At 37.7% G+C, this 23670-nt stretch overlaps 1 protein-coding gene across 5 annotated transcripts in view; it reads right to left on the bottom strand.

Moving 5' to 3' along the window:
* The window catches only part of EPHA7 (EPH receptor A7), a 166162-nt gene that overhangs the window by 16928 nt on the left and 125564 nt on the right, over window positions 1-23670 (bottom strand). For 2 of the 5 annotated variants that reach the window (XM_039727442.1, XM_039727457.1), the window contains exons 8-16: window positions 18216-18324; window positions 17467-17522; window positions 13558-13683; window positions 9288-9473; window positions 8668-8729; window positions 7439-7648; window positions 6210-6359; window positions 1565-1758; window positions 292-447 (exon numbers count right to left, since the gene is read on the bottom strand). In XM_039727442.1, coding sequence (XP_039583376.1) covers window positions 292-447; window positions 1565-1758; window positions 6210-6359; window positions 7439-7648; window positions 8668-8729; window positions 9288-9473; window positions 13558-13683; window positions 17467-17522; window positions 18216-18324 — 1249 coding nt within the window. The remainder of the gene's footprint in view (window positions 1-291; window positions 448-1564; window positions 1759-6209; window positions 6360-7438; window positions 7649-8667; window positions 8730-9287; window positions 9474-13557; window positions 13684-17466; window positions 17523-18215; window positions 18325-23670) is intronic. The other 3 variants (XM_039727448.1, XM_039727468.1, XM_039727479.1) reach the window with 2 other exon arrangements.

Raw genomic sequence — 23670 nt, 5'->3', positions numbered from 1 at the left:
TCCTATACATACATACTTTGGAAGGGGCCACATTCTCCCTCAAATTCTAGTCCCTTTGTGTTATTTCAATTGGTCTGAAAGGCAGGGAAAAAAGTGATCCCACGCAGAGGTAGCAGGGTATTTACCCTTTCATGAGATGCTCCAATACAACACCATCAGCTGCTAAAATGGCTGATTTGACCCCCAAGTACAATGTTAGTACTCAGGGTAAAGTTTTGGAGTTGAACATTGTGTATTGTTATACCTAGAAATTCCCTAAATGCAAGTTAAACATGCCCAGTACTAACTTACTCAATAGTCATCCTGGCAACTGATTCAAGAGAGTTGTAGCCTGCTGCTGTGAAATTATCCTTATATCTTTCCATCTTAATAGCTTGTAACCATTCGCCTACGGAGCAGAAAGTGGTAAAATCGGGAGTGTTCTGGTCCAGAAGAGGGCTAATTGGTCTATGGAGAAGGAAAAAGGAAAGTAAGTTGTTTCCAAAGAGAGTAAAACATCAGGGAGTATTTAGCAAGGTGAGAGTCAAATAAGTTTTGGGTATTAAAAATGTAGAGCGTAGAAAGTAATAGGCCTTTATACACAGTTTAGATTATTCTGTGAATAGCTCTTGACTGCTCTGCAGCTCACGATATGTACTTCCTAAGCTTATTCACATAAAAGAAGGAAGGTCAGAGTGAGCAAAATAAACCTAATGAACTACCTTTACCAATAGAAAATCGACCTTATTACCTAGCATGACAGAAACTATGTCTCTATGTTGCTGAATAAAATAAAGATGCTATTCTTTTATGCATCTTAGAAAATATAGTAGTAACTACTCCCATTTTTCAATTGGATGGGACAAAACAAAGACAAGGGAAGAGCAGAGACACAAAGTCTTAAGGTCACACAGCAAATCAGTCAGTAGAAGAATAAGGAGCAGAACACAGGCCAGTTGATTCCCTAATACAGCGGTCTAGCTAGCAGATCAAAAGATTACCATGATTAAATAATTCGCCTGAAATTTATGAAGAAGCCATTAAAAACTACATCATGAAATACAATGAGATGCAATCACTGAAAGGAGTTAAAGCCAGAAAATGAAAGATAAAAATCTAGGGTGTAGCATGTCAAGGTACGTTGGCCAAGCATGAGTATTGTTAATTACTATTTCTACTGTAGCAGTTCCTAGGGCAAGGGATGCATCATATAAACATACAGTACGCAATGATCCCTGCCCTCCAGACTTTATGATTTTAAGAAACAAGGAAAACATAGACTAGTGGTGAGGGTGGGGAAAGAGTGATGAGCAGGCAGTAGTTTACTGAGAAATGTGTTAGTTCCGCGATATATACTTTATTTCAGTTGTTGTTTTGGTTTTTTTTACTAAGAAAGTCCTTTTTCAGCTTTGTTTAGCATGGTAAAAAAGAAGGGCAAATGAGGAAAGAGAAAAACAGGGAACAGAAAGGACGAAAAACCGAAAGACAGATGAAATAAGTGTGAACTGGAACCAGCCACCAAGCAGAACATCCAGAGCCCAGCCATGTGCACCATCATAAGAACACACACTAAAGTTTTTCTTACCTGCTACAGGTTCCCAGGGGAGTTTTCAAGCTGTTTGGATTTCTAATCATTTTGTCCAGAATGCCAACTATCTGCTCAAACTTTGGCCTTTCACCGCGTTCCTTCTGCCAACAATCCAGCATCAGCTGGTGCAATCCTGCTGGGCAATCCATGGGTGCTGGCAAACGATAGCCTTCTTCGATTGCTTTTATAACCTAGCAGCCAAAATAGTTAATCATTTTTCATCAACAGTAATTTAAGAATATGTATTGCTACCCAGTTTAAATACCTAAGAAAAAATAAAATAAAATAGAAGAAAATAAAATAAACTAGAATAAAATAAACTAATAATCAATAAACTAAAATTTGCCATTGGTGTTGCAAAATATGAGTCTGTTGTTTTGACACTAGCCTTCAGGTTTTCAAATAATTTCCCCAGTTTTATCTTTGGGCTTATTAAGCATATTGTTCTATATGTGCAGAACATAGCTATATTACCTAGACAAGTGAGTAGCAGGGTACCACAATTGAATTCACTGAGGGAGCAGTAGATAGATTGATAAATTGAGTTATTTCAGAAAGCATTATTACTAGCCCCAAGGTTTTTATGAAAGAGTGTGTGGTAGAAGCAACTGACTTTTAAATGGATGGATATCTGTGCATGCACATATAAAATACAAGAAGCCTGAAGGTATTATAAATGGATCCAAGAAAAATGTTTAGCAGATAGAAATTGCTAAGGAAAAAAGTTGTATTCTATGTCTAGCCATGTTATATTAATGATAAAGCAGCAGAACTGTGTCATGTGAGAGAGAAAGACCTGGGTAAATGCTATTTTAATATATCCCAGAAAGTTAGATTTAATAAGAGATGCTGCTAGATGATGATATGATCAAAGGACAGAATAAATGTCTGAACCTAGAATTACACTCACCCGTTGACTTCCTTAGCCAAGTCCATTTGGATTTGAGTAAAAAATAAAAATGGATAAAGTAAAATCACAGCAAACTGCTGTAAACCTTGAGGGCAGAATAAAAAAGCACATCAGGAAGCAAGGCAGATAAGAAAAGGTAGTGAAAAAGGGCTAAAACACTGTTCATGGGGGATTTCAAGTGTACTGACATTGAGTGACACAGCAGCATTAGAATTGCTAAGGAAGGGTGCTTGTTCCTGTAGGGGAGTGCATAGGACTGTCTTCTCCCTCATTTTGTACAGAAAGCAAGATCAGAAGCTATTCTAGGTGTAGTTCTGGGATGTAGATCTCGTATGATAAACAAAGCTGGTGAATATCCAGGTTTTAGTAAAAATAATAACCTCAGAAAGAAAATATTCTGTAGGTTGTGCGAGAAAATGCAGAAGTAGTGGACTGCAAAGTAGACAGAACTGCAGACAATACAGAATGACCTTCAAAAAGCTGGCTGAAATCCAGCCAGGTTTTGTATCAAAACCTTTTGCATAAAAGAAATTTTGTGAAAAGAGAAGGCATAGCCCAGTGGTAAGGCACTGACTGCAGTTTTGTGTCACAGAATGTCCTTCTGACCTTAGAGAAGTTGCCTCATCTCCCTAGGCCTCAGCTTTCTCTCTGAACATTTAGAATGACAGTACTGTCCTACAGCTCAAAAATGACTGAGAAATATTCAATTCCTGCAGAAACATTCACACCTTGAAGACTGAGTGCAGTGACCTTTTACAAATGTTGAAGTTGTCTGTCAGAGAGGGTGTGGAGAGAGGTTTTCTGCAGAAGAACAGGGAAATTGGAGGAACAGAGCTATACATTGAAGAAAACATTAAAAGTAAAATGTAAGATCCTTTAGAGCTACATTAAGAGGAAAAAGAAAAGAAAAGAACAGCTCCTTATGCTTAGAAGTAGTAGTGGAATGAAAGTGAAAAATAATCTACAGTGTCTACAGGACAATTGCTGTGCTGTGAAAAGTAATGCAGGAATTTCTGACCCTCTAAATGGCAAAGGGTATTAAACACTTTGAGCATGCTATGTATGATTTACTACAAATGAAATAGTTGCTTAAGAGGTCAGAAGACAGGGATCACCAATGAGAAATTAAAAAGTAGGTGCCAGCAACAACAGTGCAACGACCAAAATATCGAATACCCTTAGAACTGGCAAACCATCTATACAAGACTCTATCCAAGAATGTAAGGGAGAGTGAAAGCATGAATGAAGGGACCAGAACAGGAGTTTTCCCCATTCACTATGAACTGCAGATAAACCTGAAGAGAACTGCTCATCAAGATGATATTGATGGTGTTTTTGAAAGGTGTTACTTCAGAATCGGCTTCTCTGATGTGTATGCTGAGCAAGAAGGTTGAAACTGGGATATATGAAATAATGAGTCAGCTAGAGATGGATGGAATTGCTGTGAATATCCAAAACATTGAAAACATATTCTAAAATATTAATAAGTAAAGTACAACAAGTGTCCACTCTGCTAAGAAGGGAGGAGGTGTGGTTCAAAACATCAGTATTCAAAGAAAATGACATAGATGCAGAAACCTACAAAGAGAAAACAGCTGGAGTTCTCACTAATAAAATTGATTTATAGTATCTACACTTCCCACAATTAGTTTTTTAAATTCTGCTTTTGCTGCAAAAAGAGTAAAAGGGAATACTGTTAAGACTAGTTTTTACCATAAGCAGGCTGAGGATGCAAAACAGGACAGAAGAGGACTGGGTCTAGTTACTTTATATACTAGATGCCTACAAGGAAGTATTCAATATAGGTAACTGGACAATGTAATGTTGTAGCTCTGACTATGGTCATACAATAATAATACAAATTAATGATTATAATAATGGTAAGAAATCCAGAAGTATAGCCTTGCCCTTCTCTGAAGAACTAATCTGCACTGAGGTCAGAAACAAAATGGGAGCAAGAATATCAGCAGTCCAATAGGGGAACAGGGGTTTGAAGGCTACTGTTACTAGCAAGGATTAAGCTGAGGTGAGCCCACTGCTCAGGGAATTTGGGACCTCTGTCTATCATCTGTGCTCAGCCTGCTGTGCCTCTGCAGGGAGTTTGTAGGGTGAGTGTTCTTTTGGTGCACCCTAGCCCCAGGTCATTGCTAAAAAGGAGGGTTTTGCTTGAAAAGTGTTCACAATGCAAATATCTATCCTCCATCAATCTACAGCAATGGCTCAAAGGAGGAAGGGCAGGATTAATGAAATGCTATCTAAAGATCCAAAGTCAGAGAGGCCTATTATTTAGGAGATCTGGTCTGCTCTATGACTACACCTACTTTCACTTTTAGGCAAAATGAGACACATAAAATATAAAAACTGAGTGCAAAACTAGAAGAAAATATTTAGAATTTTTCATTACCATTAAATATTCCAGCTGGTGACTTTGAAGGTGAACAAATAACAAATTAGGTGTTTTTAAATATTTTCATCATAGATTATCTAGGGATTGGTAGGATGTGTATATGTTATGGAAGAACATGCCTGAAGATCACAACATACAAGAATATTTTGAATTATTTTGCTAAGCAATTGATGCATTTTTTAACTACGTAATATTGAAGACTATAATGAAAGATGGTAAAAAGGGACAAAACTGTAAGAAGTGGCAATTAGTTATTTTTTGAAAGAGGCTCACTCCTGTATTTTACATGCAGTTTTCAACAGAAGGAATACTTTTCAAAAGCATGAAGATATCAAAATTTCTCCTCTATTTAAAAGTTTTTCCTTATTGTTCCCTGAAAGATAGGTAAGGTTTGCCTTTGAGGCATCTTATATTCCTGTCAGACTTCTTTTATGTTTGAATCCAGTACAGAAGGAAGGTGTCAAAAGAAATGAAACTCTACTGGGTGTCTGGGGAATGTAAATATTTCTCTTTCTCTGCCCCAAGGACTTGTTTGCCCATATTTTGACAGTCCATGAAATCTTTGACACTGAGACCTGTCAAATATTAACAACTTTGCACTGTGCCAAACTGACTCATCATCTACACTTTTATCTTTTTTTTTCCAACTTTGATGTTGATCATTCAATCAAAAATTAAAATAACAATTAAAAAAACCACTCAAGCTCCAACCTGAAGAACTTTAAATGAGACTCTTTCTGACACCTATCACACCTGTATGGCTTTTTCCTGTGTAATTTCTATATTAATAGATACTCCTGTCAGAAGTCAAGATTAACATCCATCTGTTCTATTACTGCTGACCTGTTGCTCTGGATCATATTTTATGCAAACAAGGGTACTTTTAAATCAGCATAATTAACTTGAAAAAGCCAAAGTAGGTCATTAACTGCCACTCAGACTTTTAACAACTTTTTTCAAATGATTAATCATTGCTCTAAGGTCAAAACCATCAGAATTATTTTTTATTGGAAAAAAATTAATTCTTTCCATGCTTAAGCATAGTTAAGTGAAGACCCCATATTACTGTTTTTGATGTTCCAGTTTTAATTGATACCTAGGACACAAACCTACAATATCCATGTGGCAAAAAAAAGATTTTGATTTTGGTAAAAAGTAAAAGCTCTGTAACTTTTTAATTTTGTGACAACCACACAGTACTTTGATAAGTCTTATTTCTAAACCAACATTTTATGCATTTACAGTGAAACACATATGTACGTGTTTACAATATGTAATTTTTGTTTTACTAACACACGCACATGCTCATGAACAAACAAACCTACATCTTGATTTGACATGTCCCAGTAAGGCCGTTCTCCGTAAGACATTACTTCCCACATAACTATTCCGTAACTCCACACATCACTGGCTGATGTAAATTTGCGGTACTGAATGGCCTCTGGAGCTGTCCATCTCACTGGAATTTTTCCACCCTACGAGCAAAAAAAATAAAAAATACAAAAAAAAAAAAAAAGGAAGAAATTTCTCTTTTTCACCCCCATAATTTTCATATCATCTTCCATAGAATGCATTTATAATTATTTCCATCAACATCAAGAGCAGCACTTATATGATCTGCTATGGTGGACTGACTGCAGAATTTCCAAAGGTCTATGGAAACTTAGTATCTTAAAACACTTGAAACATAGATACTTAGATACTTGTATAAGCTACTTTGAATGAATTTCTCTCCACTGATTTTAAAGGGCTGCTTAGACGTCTGATTTACACTAGCTATTTACACTAGCTCTTTAAGTCCTGGCTGGCTGAAGCTAGGTGAGGGGAATCCCAACCTGTGCATATAAATCCCAATGACTTGTCATATGGCTCCTCTGAAATCTTGGTGTGACATTTTTAAACCAGGATCCCACTTAGAGCTCAACAGCAGGAGTGACAGCCGTGAGCACCGGTGTGGTTTCCTGGATCCCTGTGCCTGTCGGAGCAGATTCCAGGGGCCCCTCCTTCCCTCAGCATGGGAAAATAGGTACAGGGAGGCCCCATGGGTGGGAAAGCAGAGCTGGCTAAACAAAAGAATAAAGAGCATAGTGTGCCTGATGAATACGTATTTAAGAAAAGCGTCCCACCCAAAAGCAAGGGAAAATACAGGAGTTGAGCTTTGTCACAGACTAGCCTCCAGCTAGCCAACCCTTTGGTGAGATAAAATCTAGCCTGAAAATAGTAATAGCCTACAAATATTTTAATTGAGTCATAGTAAGTTAGATGTTTAAAATTTTTGTGGGTAAAACTTCCTTATTTGTTCTATCAGAAAATCAGGAGAAATGGAATAAAGAAGATACCATATAAAATGTTTAGAGCTTTGTCAAATAAAAATGTATGTTCTTACAAAAATATTATCTCCTAATTAGAGACAGATTTCTGCAGAGACTCTTCCTTTTGACTGGCTAAAACCCCCCATCAATTAATGTATTTGTCTTATCTATACTCTCCAGAAGATACATTTCTTCTAAATAACCCTATCTCAAAACTATTAAAACCCATTGATTTATCTTACGGTTGTAGTGTAGACAGCCTCTGGATCATCTTCTATAACTCTGGAAAGGCCAAAGTCTGATACTTTACAAACAAGGTTGCTGTTGACAAGAATATTGCGTGCTGCGAGATCCCTGTGTACATATCCCATATCGGCCAAATATCTCATTCCAGCAGCAATTCCTCGCAACATTCCCACTAGCTGAATGACAGTAAATTGCCCATCATGTTTCTGGAGGGAACAAAGGAGCAGCAATTCTTGTTAGTATAGCTGAGAAGAGAAATAAGGATTAGTTTTATGACTTCAGCTCTCCACTTATTTACTCCTTCTGTGGCAAAGAAACTCACCTGAAACACACTTTCTTCAGAAATAAAGCAGTGCATCCAGTTAAGAAATGTGTGAGTAATTAATGTACTGGTAGTAGCAAAACTTGATAACCACTCTGTATTTCCCACTAACTCATGGCAAGTCACTTCCAGGAGAGATTATCTAATTAAGATTTCCTAATGTTCTTATAGAGTGCTTCTATGCTCTTCATCTCTCAGAATAATTATTTGTATCAAGAAAATAAGAACTACCTCCTTTTTATAACCCTAGCTACTGATAATTTTCATTCACAGCTTGGAGTTTATTAAAAAAAAAAAAAAGTGTTATCTTTAGAGTGTTTACATACCATCTCACCCTGACAAGCATACCTGGTAAGGAGTCAGAACTGGCAAGTTCAGAACACTTAAAAAACATTAAATTGTTCTGAATTCACATTTATGTTTTCTTTGTTCATTTCTTAGACAGAATGGTAATTAATTTAGGGACTCTTATGCTGATTTCCACCATGCTGACACAGTAAAATTCTGCTCCCAAAAGGCCAAAGATTGGACTTCAGGTATCAGTGATTTTAATTTCAACTGGTGGCTATAATAAAAACCACCATGTCTATGCCACATTAAATCACATAAACTCCAGAATGTCTCCACATGATCCTGTCTGATCTTCTCATTTCTGATCTGGTTTTTCTGAAACAACATAGAGAACCTGCTAGTATTGGTCAAAACTACATTTCAATCTGAAAACCATTTAAATTATACTTAATTAAATATAATAAATATAAATATAATGCATATTTTAATTGTATTTAATTATATATGCATGTATACATATATATGCACAGGTATAAGACATATTTTTTAAGTGCAATATACAATATATGTCACTTTAAATATGTTTATACAAGTTTTCATTTTGGTACTCACCCTAAGAAATGCATCTAAGGCCCCATTTTCCATGTATTCTATTACAATCATGACTGGTTTCCCTGAAAGAAAAGAAGACAGATATTTGAGAACAGTAAAACAAATGGCGTGCCTTTTTTTGATAAAACACACGCTATTCCTTTGAAGGACTGAATTGTTCAGACACTGAACATTTCTGAGCCCTCCAGCACTGTTACAGAGCTCTAATTTCTTAAATATCTGCATGGAAAGTGGTCATGATTCATAAAATTGAACCATACAAATCAAAAAGTCAGTGTGCTCTCCTAACTCCTGCTGTGTGAACAGGACTCTGGAATAATGACACTTCAGATTATATGAAAGGACATGAGAAACCTTATCTCTCTACATGGTCTTTGAGGCTAAATGAAACTAGAAAAATAATATGTTTCAAAGTACTTCATCTTTTAATCATGCGTGCATCTAAATTTTTTCCTCAGGTTGTAGCATGAAGTAAGTATTGTTTTAGTTAGTCACGCATCAGGAGAAAATCCATTAGGAGTGTGCAGTCTGTTTATAATTTGAATCTTTGACCATGAATAAGGCAGAGTAATTTCTGCCATTGTGTTGTTATTTGACTGACAGACCGAGTTGCTGCTTACCTCTGGTAACGACTCCTTCTAGGTGAACCACGTTGGGATGGTCAAACTGTCCCATGATGCTTGCTTCACAGAGAAAATCTCTCCTCTGCTTTTCAGTGTAGCCAACCTTCAGAGTTTTTATGGCTACTGCAACATCTCTCTTGCCAGGAAGCTTTAGACGCCCACTGCACACTTCACCAAACTCTCCTAAAATGAAGTAGATAAATGCTGAATTACTCTGAATGCCAGTAGGTTTTTTTAGGCCTTGATTCAAATAGCCACCTAAGTGTGTGTTTAAATTTAATGCGTTCATATTTGAAATGGATTACTTCGGCATGCGCCTTAAATGAATTGCTGACCCTATGGAACAAACAGTTCAGTTAAACCAACTGACAGGACCATAATTTGAATATTTAAAGAGACTGGTTAATAATTTCTTGCATTTTTTCAAAAAACAGAAAATAAAAACTGAAGTAGCTTTCATAAGAAAACATCATTATTGAAATAGTAATACCATTCCTAAGTAAAAATGTCATTCTGCTCTACATGGTTTCATTGCTATCTTTACTTGCAATGGGCTTTTTTTCCTTTCAAAAGGCAGGTCTTGCAGAGATGCTTTTAATTTAGCATCGTTATGGTGTTAAATGAAGCACTACATTATTACCTTCATACAGGATAATTTACTTTACATATTATGAAATGAAAGGTGTGACTTATAACAATTTTGTTACATTAAACAAACACAAGCAAATACTGCAAGTTTACAAAAGGTTCTAAACTAACAGATGATTGGAACTTGAAGAAACCTGTCATAAAAGAGACCAAAGAACACAAAAAAAAGCTCCAACAACCAAATTTAGAAGAGAAGCAATTGGACTCCATCAGGAAAGAAGATGGAAGCATGTGGGATATGAAGCTGAATGGCAATATATCTGCCTCACTATTAACAAGATTATAAAAGATTTAAGAATTGTCCCTTGCCTCACAGCTGTGTCAGCAGAGAGCAAAAGTGAGATCTCCAATTTTGCAGACAGGAAGAAAAATCTCCTTGTATACATAGAAGAAGAGGGTAGTAACAGATGTTACTGAATAAAATATTAACCACAAAAATATTTAATAATCTGGTACTTCACAAACTCATCTGGAGTTTAAGAGATATGGTTCCAAGTCCCTCCCCCAAATCAAATCAAGTCAGACATTCTCTCCGGCATACCTGTGGAGTGCCTTAACATTAAGCTGTTACGTATACTCAAGCATGCAGACACACCTACATCTAAGACATGGATAAGTGTTTTAGGATAAGTGCTGAAAAAATTACTGAACTAGACAAGACCTACACAGAGAGTTTGATTAGATAATCCTTTTGTGAGAATCCTTGTGGGATCAGGACTTTAGTGGACACTGGCAAGGTGTCTGACTGTCAGTGGAGAGAAGTATGCTTGAAGTTGAGCTGAATGACTCAAGAGAGAGATGTTGGGGTGTTTTAATGGATGGGCTGCTGTTTATGACACCATCAGTATTTGAACATTTCTGTTCTCCTATCAGCCCCAAATCAAGCTTTGGGAAAGAAGAAAGTAGTACCTGGATCTTGGCTTCACAGTTCATCCAGAAGGGTAGAACCATGTCTTTGACCATTTTTAACAGACTTGTTTGAGCAAACTTCCAATCAGTATGGCTCTTTTCACGACCATGATAGGAGATGACTGCATATAGAATCAAATTCCTGTCCCTTACATTCTATGCCAGCTGAATCAAGCCTAGCTCAAATTAATTCCATGCACCTTGTGCTGTACCTAAGCTAACTGACCACACAAGTGTTCCTGCCTGCATATTATCCTCAACCATCCTTGGGCACTGAGCTAAGAACGCCACGAGGTACAGCTGTTACATACACAACACCTAGCTGCTCATGTCCCTAGCTTGGTGCTTTAACCTCCCTCCTGCACTTCATTAGCAACATGGATGACTATTAATGAATTCACCAGTCACCTCACTCACAGCTCCTAGCCACAAGAACTTCCTAAAGGATAACAATTTTCTCTAGCAGTACTTTCCAAAGTTGTTTCATTCCATGCTGAAAACAAGACGTGAGTATAGGAGTGTGTCTGTGTGTCTGTGATATTTCAGAGCCAGGTAATTAGGATACTTGGCACAGGAGATACTAAAAGCTTAACTCCTTTCCAGCTTTCTGTGATCTGATTTTGATTGATTTCCAAAGGCAGATCACACACACTGGGCAAACCAGAAACTTCAACTTGTATGTTATGAATTTCAGGCCAGGATGCTAGCCAATGAACTACTTTTATTCCCAAGAAAATAGTACATTCAGCTGAAATGATGCCCAAAAATAAACTGGAAAATATGACAACAAGAGAGGGAATACTGCACAGCCGCACAGCCACTTGCTCAGCATGTCAACAAAGCAGAGGCTAAAACAAAGGATGTGTGGTATGAACAACTTTACATAGTGGACACCATATTCTGTATCTGCCAGGTGGCCACAGCGGGATGGTAATGAAAATGTTGGCGAGGAAAGCACATATCCCTCATGCAAATTGAGTACAAGCATACTTGCACCCTGTTTGTGTCTGAGAGACATGACACTACTCAATAGTTGATGGGGCCAGCATTACTGATGGATATTGAGATTGCTAAGTGGCTTTTCAGGTGCTGCCACTAGCAGAAATTTCATATTCTTCTTCCATGTATGAATTTCAATTGCTGCTTTGGGTCTGTTTGCTTCTGTTGCTCCTGGACTGCATTTCATTTCATTCCTGTTTGCTATTTACATCAACAGGTTAAAGCCACAGCTAAACATGATACACAATATGCTTTCACCACTGCACTCCTAATTAACTTTCTTCAGATTGACTACTGACACACGTTAGTTGTTTTTGCTGTCAATTACACTAATTAAAATCAAGAATAAATTCATCTGCAGTCAAGAAAATTAACACTGGAATTTGTCATAACAGTGAAAATGCATTTTAAACTGTATACTCTGCAGCTCAAGTGTTTTCAGCATTTTTTTTCAGAAGGCATTAGCAAAATCCAACTGAATATATCTTTGTGCTCTGAACTGTTGCTATGCTGGTAGCTTTTTAACTCAAAGCAAAAGATAAAGCTCAGCAAATTTTCTATGCTAATCTTGCATATTGTGTATCTATTAGAAGAGATGCTGCCATTCTGGCATCACAAAAATTACTAGTTAGCAAGGGCTGGATTCTTATGCTCTTACTCATCGAAGGAATAATTAGCTCAGCAGTCTGGTTAATTTCAATGGTACTACTCCTTGATTAAGACATGATTCAACATGACTGAGGTTACTTTTAAAAGGCGTTGTGAATTCTAAATGTAAAGATATTTTTACAGGTAAAACAACTTATTCTAGAGATTTTTCTTCTTCTGTTTTTAAATAATACCGCAACATGTAATTTACAGTACCAAACTACAGGGTGATTTAAAAAGAATTCTACTAATACTTATATAAAACAACAGGAAAGCAAAAGAACATTTCCTCCAGGAATCCAAAGTATTTGATATTTTTCTTACTCATGGAAACTTAATTTCACTACATGGAGTAGTGCAATAAAAATGTCACGTATCTTATTAATGCAAACAAATGAAACTGCCTTTTTAGAGCATGAACACCATGGCTTAAGTAGGTGGTAGACAGTTCAAGAGAAAAAAAAAGCAATGTAGTGCTGGAGCAATTACAATCAGTCATAAGAAGTTAAACAATAACTTTTTGTATTCATAAAATATCAAAAAGAAAAATGGTAGAAAAAAACCAGCCTTAGGGAAGATTTTGCTATACAGAAACAAGACCTTCCCACTCTCTATTTAAGATTTTGTGCTGCAGCCAGTTTTCCTTACTCATATGAGCAAAGCTGCAGAGGTCAAAAAGCCCCCCTGCAAAAGGCAAGCAAGCAGAATTTGCACAAATGCCTAATGCCTTTACTCTGACAGTAAATAATAGGCAGCACAACTGACCCACTCCCCCCAGTTCCAATTTTAACAGCAGATACTTGATTAAAAACCCATAAGCTTTCAATGTCAAGCAAGACTTTTAATTTACTCATTTATTTGCTTTTTTTCAGTTGTAGTTGGGCTTTTCCCCTGTTTGTTTTACATTTTAGAAGCAAGCACGGCTTCATTGCTCTTAACCACTCTGGCAAATTCAAAAAGTTCTTCTATACCTGAGGTATAATTATTTGCCTGTCATTATGATGAATGAGTTTCGATCCCGGCTAAATGGAACAGTTGAATCAGGAAGCCACGGCAGCCTTACCTGCGCCAATCACACGCTCAATTTTAATACAAGAGGCATCTAGCTCCTTGGCGAATTGATGGACAGCTCTATTTGGGTCCTCGTAGGTTTCAGGGTCAATGTAGGTTTTGGTGCCTGGAAATTTAACTGTAATGATGTAAGAAAGCATGACTGTGATGAAGCAAAAGCACTTATTGTGCAGTCAGCCCAGGAATTTCATTATGCAGAGTGCTCCTTGGAAGAGTGAACCTGTTTCCATGCCGCCTGAGCCAGAGCCACTCTGAGAGGCAACCTTAGTTTAAGGCATCATCTGCAAGCATGCTGACACGAGTATAAACAATCCCATCTCTAAAAAATGACTAACATTAGCATCTGCATCTCCTCTTGAACTGAAAGAAATAATAAATATTAAATAATGCTTAATGGAATAAAATGCAAGGGTTGAGTGGGAGTAAAAACAAAGTGGGGAAAGGATATAATGCCAGCAGAGGAGGTGAAAGTTTCTTTTCTGTTTAAGGACATCTTATCCTCTTCACCCAAGATGTGTAAACAGCACTTCTTTATGTTATTTCTCTCCTCTAGTGGGATTTGAAAGGCTCCTCCACCCCCTTGAATTTGGTTAATCTACTGAATATAATATTGTTTGTGGCAATAGTCAAACTGTTCACAGCACTCAGAAATTACAACCTTAGGTGTATTTCTTGCACTGTAATACGAACATGAGAAACACCTGCAGCCAACTTGTAAAGGCACAGGAAGGCAAAGTGGCCTCTGTGGCACAATTATCTCCCCTCTTAAGCACCTAAGTGAATACTATGCAGCAACTTGTTTTTTGTTCATTCTTTCTCCACGCTTAGTACAGCTCAGGCAGCATAGTGCTCTGGCCAGCATGTAGTTTTTTCCCTTAGTTTGCTGATGATTCAGGTAAATTATCTTTCACTATTCTGGTCAAAGTACAAACTCCTGGAAATCTATTAATCAATAAATTTTTATGATATAAATTTGCTCACAAGATTATACTCTTGAGCTTTAATTAAATCAGTGAATTAAAACTCAAAATGAAAATGCAAAAATGTTCTTCTGTTAATTGATATAAAAAAGAACAGGATCAAAAGTCAATACAAAACAAATGATTTTCAGTTGGTTTGTATTCTTTGAATTTAACATAAAATATATTAAATTTCAAATGATGTTGAAAAACAGCTTAGTAATCATGTGTATTTATGTTTTAGATGGTATTAATGACCTAAATCAACAAACCATAAGAAAAATAAAAACAAACCTAGAGAATTGTTTCACTAATATAATGAATTTACATCCAGGGAAATTATTTCAAATGTTGCCCAGATGTTGTTATCTGTCACATAATGTATTTAAATATATATTCTTTTAGCTGTATTGGAAATTTGAATGCTGATTTTTTTTAACTCATAAATATTTATTTCTTGCAACCAAAAAAGACTGGACAAAATGAAAATTAAGCAGTAGGTTGACCTCTGGTAGTAGCGCTTTAAGGCAAGGAGATGGAGAAGGAGACATCCTCTTGTGTTTGTGTTAAAGGGCCTGGACTGGAAGTAACCTTGTGAATCTCAAGTGGGCCTCTGACGGGTCTTTGTTCAAGCTGTCATAAAACATTTTGACAGGCCAAGGCTATCCTGGCATAGCAACATGAAATAATGCTGGCCTGCATTGTGCAGACGTTGTTAGATGAAAAAGGGAGGAGGAAACCAAATATAAATCTGAATTGCTTGACTAAACTCCTCCATTGTACTTGTATCTTCAAGTGTAGCACTTGAGGTCAAAGAGAGATGAAGGGAACTGAAATGAAATATATGATGGTCCATTAAATGCACTGCTTTAAAAATGTTTGCTTGTAAGTTTTCGTTCTAAGTCAGTGCTTGTTATAAGTTACATTTTCGAAAATCCAGTCTGGTACCTCAGTGCAGAAGAACATTGTCTAGCTATTACAGAGCAAAAGGCCACCAAACTGCAGTTCACAGCTCTGTGACCAAGCTGGTGACCACAGCATTGGGTTCCACCTCACTCATTTTGTATATAGCTACCAAGTGAAATTAAATGCTACACCTACAATCAACAGATGAAGGAAGATTAGTTTGGCAAGAAGTGACTTTCATCTGTTGCCATGATTTAAGAAAGACTTTGTATGCTCAATAATCAAGCTAATTTACTAGATAACCAGATTTCTTGAAAGTAAAATGAGGGAAAGGAACACTTATAAAATTTCACCATTTCTGGATCAACTATCAATTATTAAGTAGCAACTTTCAAATTATTTAATTTACACTTTTACTGAAATTTAAAAAAAAAGTCACCAACAATGGAGGTAAGTAATTATTTAGTTAACGTATCCCTTTTATTTATATACTGAAAAGCAAGAATACATAGTTGATCTTTTCCTTCAGGGACATAACAGGGATATTAAAAGTAAAAGTAGTAGCTCTTCTGGAGATGTGAAAAGCTTATAATGCATTATGAGAGGCAAATTTCAAATCCATCACTCCCAGAAGAGCAGTATTTAAGTAAAATGAGATTTTTGACAAATTCTTTCAAATCAGCTGCACTGCAAAGTGCACGATACATAATTCTTATCTCATTATTATTTTCCACCTTTCTGGCACAGTTTATGAATTGATTGACTAAAGCTGCAATGATGTCACTACTTAGTTTGACACTCACTGCATTTAAACAATTTAGATAGCCACACACCCAAACTTAGGAAATGTGATCAATTTCCAGCTGTTTATTTCAGGGAAGAAAGGTAAAACACAACCTTGATCTGATTTTGAGTGGAACTTTGGGTAGAACTATTCATTTAAAGAGGAATGCACTGAGAAAATGCTTAGAATTTATTACTAGTGGCTACTTCACTTTCCATGTGACATTACTTTTAGATAATAGTTCATGATTTTGACATACCTAAAAGAAGCCCTATTGCTTTCATTAAAAAAAAAATCATAATCTGATGGATTTAGGATACAACTGCAATTATTGGTAGACAACAAAGGCTAAGTACAGCATAGCATGACTAAATAGCAGGTACTAATATGAGAGTGACCAGGTGTGGAAGAAGACTGGCATTGTTCTGCATCAGAACTTATGTTCAGTTTAATTCTGTGATTTTTTTTAATTATGGTTGCTCAAAATAATTTTGCAACTTAGTTTAACATGCTTCCTGAGTTAATGACTAATTCTAAAACAGATTAAAACATTCCTCTCCCTTTACATTTTCAGTTGTCATGAATCCAAGAAGGATGTGTTTTATTGAGTTTTCCCAGGGTTCTAGTTTAAGTTGAAGTGGTAGACATGATTTTAACAGGAAAGGCTTTAGGTACTATTCTTAGCTAAGCAAGGGATTGTAGATCACACAGCAGTCAAGAGTGGCTACCTTTCTTTTAATATTAAATATTCTATTTTAAGGACATTATGTTTTGTAAATATTGATGGTGCTACTGTATTTGCAGTAGCAGGACACAGCTTTTGAGCAGAACAGCTTCATTTTAGGGTGATGCAGTGACTCACACTTTTTTAATCTGAAGTTCAGCTGAGGTAAAGATCAAAAAGTCACTCAGGCAATGGTCTCTTGAATACTGCACCTCAGAGGGATCATTAGGACAACATGAAACATGTATTCAAAGCAACCAAAAGAAAACAAAATATGCAGAATGAGAACAACAGTATATCATAGACATATATAGAAATAAAACCATCTGTGTGAGCAATGTTGACTTTAATCTGCATTCTTTTTGTGTATGTCACATTTTTACAGTGTTTAACTTCCCTCTTGCTATTTACACAGCGTTTTTGAATTTCCTATGGCATTGTCTTTCATGAAGTCTTGGTTTTGGAAGTATTGTCTACACTATTGCAATTTGGAATTTTTGAAAAGGGGGAAAAAAGCAAAACACTTACAATGAAAGTAAAGTTCTTCATCCCCTTCTTGATCCGCTTTGCTATAGCCACAATGCCTGAAAAGAAAGGAAAACACCAGTTTTACTAGTAAATAATGATTTGCTTATCACATCTAAAGTCCTGACAAAATCAGTTCTGCAGGTTGGGATTTTCAGGCATTGAGCACCTAACTGCTGTAGGCCCTTTGAAACTTTCACCTATAATTCTATTGACAGCAGAGTTTTAAATAAATCATGAACAGTTGCAATCAAAAGGCTTTTGTATCAAATACCAGTCAGGACAGGTCTTGGAGAAAAAATTCCAGTTCTGGTGAAAGGCTTCTACAGATAAAACAGAGGATTAAAGAACTTGAAAGTAGAACACTGTTTTACATGAGGTTATTCTTAAACTTACTGCTGTGTCTCTTTTTTTTTGAATGTAAAGTCATTTAAAGGCTGATCAGATAAAGTGTCAGACTTCTCCATGTGAGAAAACTGAACAGAAAGAGAGACTTTGAGGAGTAGAGGTAAAGAACCTGCTAGGGGTTCCTTTTACAGCACATTTACGTAGGACAAAAAGAACATCTTGATACAAGTATCTTGCCAAAGTAAGAGGACAAACCATATAATTGATAACAGGATTTAAATGAAAACTGTCCTTCATAAGATTTTTTCTGCTTCAGTTTTGCAAATTACTATCCCAGGTTCGACTGTCTCAAGAGTTCACAAGAGGGGGGTCAGATGTGCTTACGTCCATCAAAGATGCAATACCTTCGTCCGATGATGAATCCAAACACCATGAACACCAGGATGATAGTTCCTGCCACAGCAACCACAGCTATGATAATAACAGGGTTCTGTTCACTGGAAACAGCTGTGGCTACAAACAGAGCACAGAGTTGAGATTAGTTAAAAATTAATCCCTACTAAGGGACTTCAAAAATTTAAGCCAATCATCATGAATTGTAGACTGTCTACTGTTGTAGACTGCCTTTGTCTGAAAAATTTACACTGATGAAGTTTAAAGAAGGGCCTCTACTGGAAATTCAGCTAAATGCTATATGAGTTAACGATTGTCTACACTGAATGAAAAGAAGCCAAGCTGGAATTACCTTGGCCAAAGTGGTACAGTCATTACCTGAAAGCCAGCACCACTAGCATCAGTCATTTCTCCTCCCTACTACTGCTTTGCTGCATCTGTTTTTACTCCCTCCTAAAAGAGGAGTCCTGGATATCCCTGTAAGGAGGGACAGTAGGAGCGTAATTCCTAACTCTGCTCCTAGCCTCCCCTCTAAAACTCATTGATATGACTTTGAGGGCTTCCAAGGAAACAGTGTCTTTAAGAAAAATGTTTGTGCTGAAACACTATTAACACAGATTTCCTTGGTAGCATATTTCAATCTCTTACTGCTATTAATCATTGTAAATGGCTATTATTACTTACCATTTGTTTCTGTTGGCAACAAAAAGGTGCTTCCACATTAATACAAAATAGAATTCTCCATGCTTCAGAGAATTTACATGCTAAAATATCCCCACATATTGCTCTTTTTATTCAGATATGCCAATTCTATTAATATATGCAAATGTATACATGTCACATTAATGTAAACTGAGGATGTAATACTTAGCCTGAGAAACCTTGAAGCTTGTTAAAAACATTGCTTGCCTGACATCTAATAAGGGTGGCCATGTACTCAGATACATTAAGTAAGCACAGCTCTCCTGAATTCTGGAGATGCAATTCTGGTTTGTAACAGCGAGGATCTGAACCAGAAGATGAATAGAGGACGAGACATGAGGGACTGTGTAACTGAGAGACAGCTGGCATCACAGAATCACAAAATCATAGAATCATGTAGGTTGTAAAAGATCTCCAAAATCATCAAGTCCAACCTTTGACCAAATATCACCATATCAACTAAACTACAGCAGTAAATGCTGCTTACAGTGGTGTTTCATTTAGGCTCTTACGTGGCCCATTCCAATGACTAAACACCTGTTTAGTGACAAAATTCTTCCTGACATCCCCTGGTGCATCTCGAGGCTCTGTCTTCTTGTCCTTTAGAAGAGACTGACCCCCAGCTTACAAGTTCCATTCAGGTACCTTTAAAGAGTGGCTCCTCCCTGAGACTCCCATTTCTCCAGGCTAAACAACCCCAGGTCCCTCAGTTTCTCCTCATCAGACTTGTGCTGCTGCAAACTCTGTTCCTTTCTCTGGACATGCTCCAGCAACTCAAGGTCCTTTTCAAAGTGAAGGGCCCAGGAGTGGATACAGGACTCATGGTGTGGCCTCACCAGCGCCAAATACAGATCAATGATCACTACCCTAATCCCACTGGTCACAGTATTCCTGAAAGAAGCCAGGATGCCATTGGCCTTCTTGGCCACCTGGGCACATGCTGGTTTATGTTCACCCAGCACCACCCAGCATAGGATCAGCATCCAGGTCCTTTTTCATTGGGCCACTTCAGCTACTCTTCCCCTGACTTGTAGTGTTGCATGAGGTTGTTATGACCCAAGTGCAGGACTCAACACTTTACTTACATATCTCATACAGTAATCTTTGGCCCATCCATTCAAACTGTCCAGATCCCTCTACAGAACTTTCCCATCCTCCATCAGATCAACACTCCTGTCCAACTTCATGTCGCCTGAGAGCTTACTGAGGGAGTCCAAATCATCCATTATAACATTACACAGGACTATCCCCATTACTGAGTTTAGGGGAACACCAGTAGTGATCATCCACTTGCTGGATGTAGCAGCATTCACTACCACCCTCTGGGCCTGGCCATGCAGCCAATTTTTAACCAGCAAAGATTGCACCTGTCTAAGCCATGGGTTGCCAGTCTTCCTGGAAAAATGGTGTGGAAGTCAGTATTGAAGGCTTTACTGAATTCCAGGTGGACTACACCCCCTAAGCAGGTACCTTGTAACAAAAGGAGATCAGGTTGATCTAGTAAGACCGGCCTTTCCGAAGACCAAGCTGGCTGTACCTCATCCATGTGTTGACCTGTATGTGCCGTGTGATCACACTCAAAATGATCTGATCCATGACCTTTCCTAGGACCAAGGTCAGGCTGACCTTAGCCTGTAGCTCTCCAGACCCTCCTTCCAGCCCTTCCAACCCAGCAGATGGGTGTCACATTGTCCAATCTGCAGCCATCTGCAACTTCAGCCTTTTACCCATCCTTGGCTACACTCCTCCACATCAAGAAAAGGAAGGATATTTTCCTTGACCCTCTTTTTGTTGTTAACTTTTTTATAAAAACACTTTTTATATTTTCACAACAGTGGCCAGATTGAGCTCTAGCTGAGCTCTCACCTTCCCAGTTTTCTTTCTACATGACCTAATAACATCCTTATATGCTTCCTGAATTTCCTGCCCCTTTCTTCCAAAGGTCAAACTTTTTTTCCCCCTGATTTTCAGTGAAAGCTCCCTATTCATCCATGCAAGTTTTCTTCCCCGCTGGCTCACCTTTCAGCACACAGGGACGCCCTGTTTCTCTGCCTATAAGATTACCTTCCATCCCCTCACAGTTTGTTACTCATACTGAGTGCATTGGTATAGATGCACTTCAGTTGGGTTGATTTCAACCCCAAAACTGGCATATCACCCCTAGACTCACCTTTAGCAAGCCTGGTCTTACCCCCTTCCCCTTTCAAACCTAATTTAAAGTCCTGTCAATCACCCCTGCAAACTCACGGGTTAGAATCCTTTTCCCTTTTAAGATAGGTGAATCCCATCTGTCTCCAGCAGGCCTGGGGCCGTGTAAAATGTCCCATGACTGAAATGAAGCCAACAGATGAAAGAAAAGGAAAAAAAGGAAACCAAACAGATAGCTGATTAATTAAATTAATGGTATGCTAATATGGTTTACTGCTGGTAACTGAACTGGAATGTCTACACCAGGTTTTATGAACTCCGCAGAACTGGGCTCCTATTACAGACTTCAGAGGTTCCCATAGAAACAAATAACACAGAATTTTCTTGGGAGAAGTAAGCCAATCAACATGGTTTATTTTTTCACTGACACTGACCTGTACCAACTGTTTCCCCCCAAAATAACAAACCCCTTGTTGCACTACACAGATTTAGAAAACTCTGCACTGGAGGGAAATTACATACACATCATACAAACACCCCTCTAGTTTTATTTCCTGAAGAAACTTGTAATTTTTCTATATTCTTTCTAATGCACATGAGGAAGATCACACTATTCCTATAACTCTTTAACTAAAAAAGAATGCTCATCTTTAAGTAACTATAACTTTCTGTTTCTGAGATACACAGGTCAGTAGGATGCTACTGTACACTTGCCTATATTCCACTCCTGCAGCTTTTAAGAAATCAGTGGTGACTGTCTTGCACAAGAGCATAGTCATACAACTCAGTTCCTGCAACTTATCTAGGTCATCAAAATAATCCCAAGGAATCTCAAATTTCTGTAAAATACAGCATTTCCCTAAACTATTCCCATCTTTCTTTGAACTTCATTCACTGCAAACCTCACTTGGAAGTGAAGAAGAGGCAGACTGCTGGCCAGGGTCTGCCTCTTCTTCATCCATCCAAAAAAGCATGTGCTTCATCCATCCAAAAAAGTTTGGAAAAATCCCCAGCCCTGCCTGTCACCTAGTCCAGTAGCCAAGATAAGTGCATAGAGGCTGACATATGTGAGTGGGTTGCTCTATCTAAGTGCCTCACAGATTTTGGGTACTGGCACATTCTGGAAGCGAGCAGACAGTGTTTTCTGGGCTCTGGAAAATGTTGGGGACATGGTACACTGGCCAACTGGTAAGACAGGTGGGATGCAATGTATGATTTATTTTTATATCCTTAAAAAAAAAGAGGGTAGGGGGCTGATTGTGGGCATGGTCTGGTATAAATTCAGTGACAGCAGTGTAAGACATCTGCCTCTGTTCAGGAACTCTGCTGCTTCTCCTGTGTGATGAACTCAGTCTGCTGGTGTAAGGGTGAATCAGAGCACAGCTTCTGGAATGATCCCTGTGGCTTGGCAGAAACAAAGATGCTAGAGTGTTCTTAGAGGAATGATTTTGGGATGCAGAAGATCTTTTCAGAGGGTGCATGCATGGCTACCTGTCATTGGTGATGCCACAACAGCAACGACAGGGAATCAACACCAGGACAGGAAAGTTCTTACCTCTGCTTAAGCTGTGTTCAGAGGGCGACACAGGGAGCTGGTACTTGGGCATTCAGCTACAACTGACACCTGATCTGAGCTATCCAATGATAGCTTTGTGCCACAATGCTTAATTTAAAGGAGTTAAATTTAAACCAGCTTTTAAATACATGGTTGTAGGAATGGGAGTGCACATCTAAACACCCTGGAGGATTTAAAAAAGGATATCAGCTGAAAATGCTGTGCTGCTGCTCCAACAACCTTTTCTCACGCAAACAACTTCAAATGCACAATTCCTGGAAAAGAATTCTTGGCGAAGTTCACCATGAAAGCTTCAATGATAACTGGATCTATGTATGCCAAATACTATTTTCTTAAGTATTTCTTAAGCATGTACTTTATACCTTCTATAAAAATTTGTAGCAATGCTATTTCAGACTTTGGAGATCAATTTTACGTATGCATAATGCTTCAATCTTGTTTGGTTTACTCTGATTCATGGAAAAAGCAAAAAGCAAAGACTTCATGCCACGTTTTGTCAAGGGCTTCTACTTTAACAGTAAGAGCTGTAAAGAAGTCAAAGATTGGACTCGATGACCTCAGAGGTCTTTTCCAACCTAATTGGTTCTGTGATTCTGTAAGTGAAAAGATCAGTTTCCATTACAAAAAGCAGAGGATTGTCTTTAGGTCCACTGGCTACAAACCACTTAACTTGACTTTTAAATACGTCAGTGAACCAAGAGATTGAATTGATACTCCAGTGATATTTTATGCATTTGAATGTTTTTCTAGAGGGACTTCTGTTTCTGATAACCAGCCAACAAAAAAAAAAAACAAAAAACTAGAGCCCTTGATTGATCTGTGGCAAACACAGTGTAGAATAGAAATGGTCTGCCTTTATAAAGCATATTTACTTCCTAATTTTGAAAATTTTCCCTAAATATCTATGCAATACCCAACATGTACAATATAGTCCAATACAGTTACAAAAAGCAGAGGATTGTCTTTAGGTCCACTGGCTACAAACCACTTAACTTGACTTTTAAATACGTCAGTGAACCAAGAGATTGAATTGATACTCC

Source organism: Passer montanus, unplaced genomic scaffold, assembly GCF_014805655.1.
Source record: "Passer montanus isolate IOZ18808 unplaced genomic scaffold, ASM1480565v1 scaffold11, whole genome shotgun sequence".
NCBI classification, from domain to species: domain Eukaryota; kingdom Metazoa; phylum Chordata; class Aves; order Passeriformes; family Passeridae; genus Passer; species Passer montanus.
The sequence above is the reverse complement of the archived record's forward strand: the minus strand, read 5'-3'. Positions and strand labels throughout refer to the sequence as shown.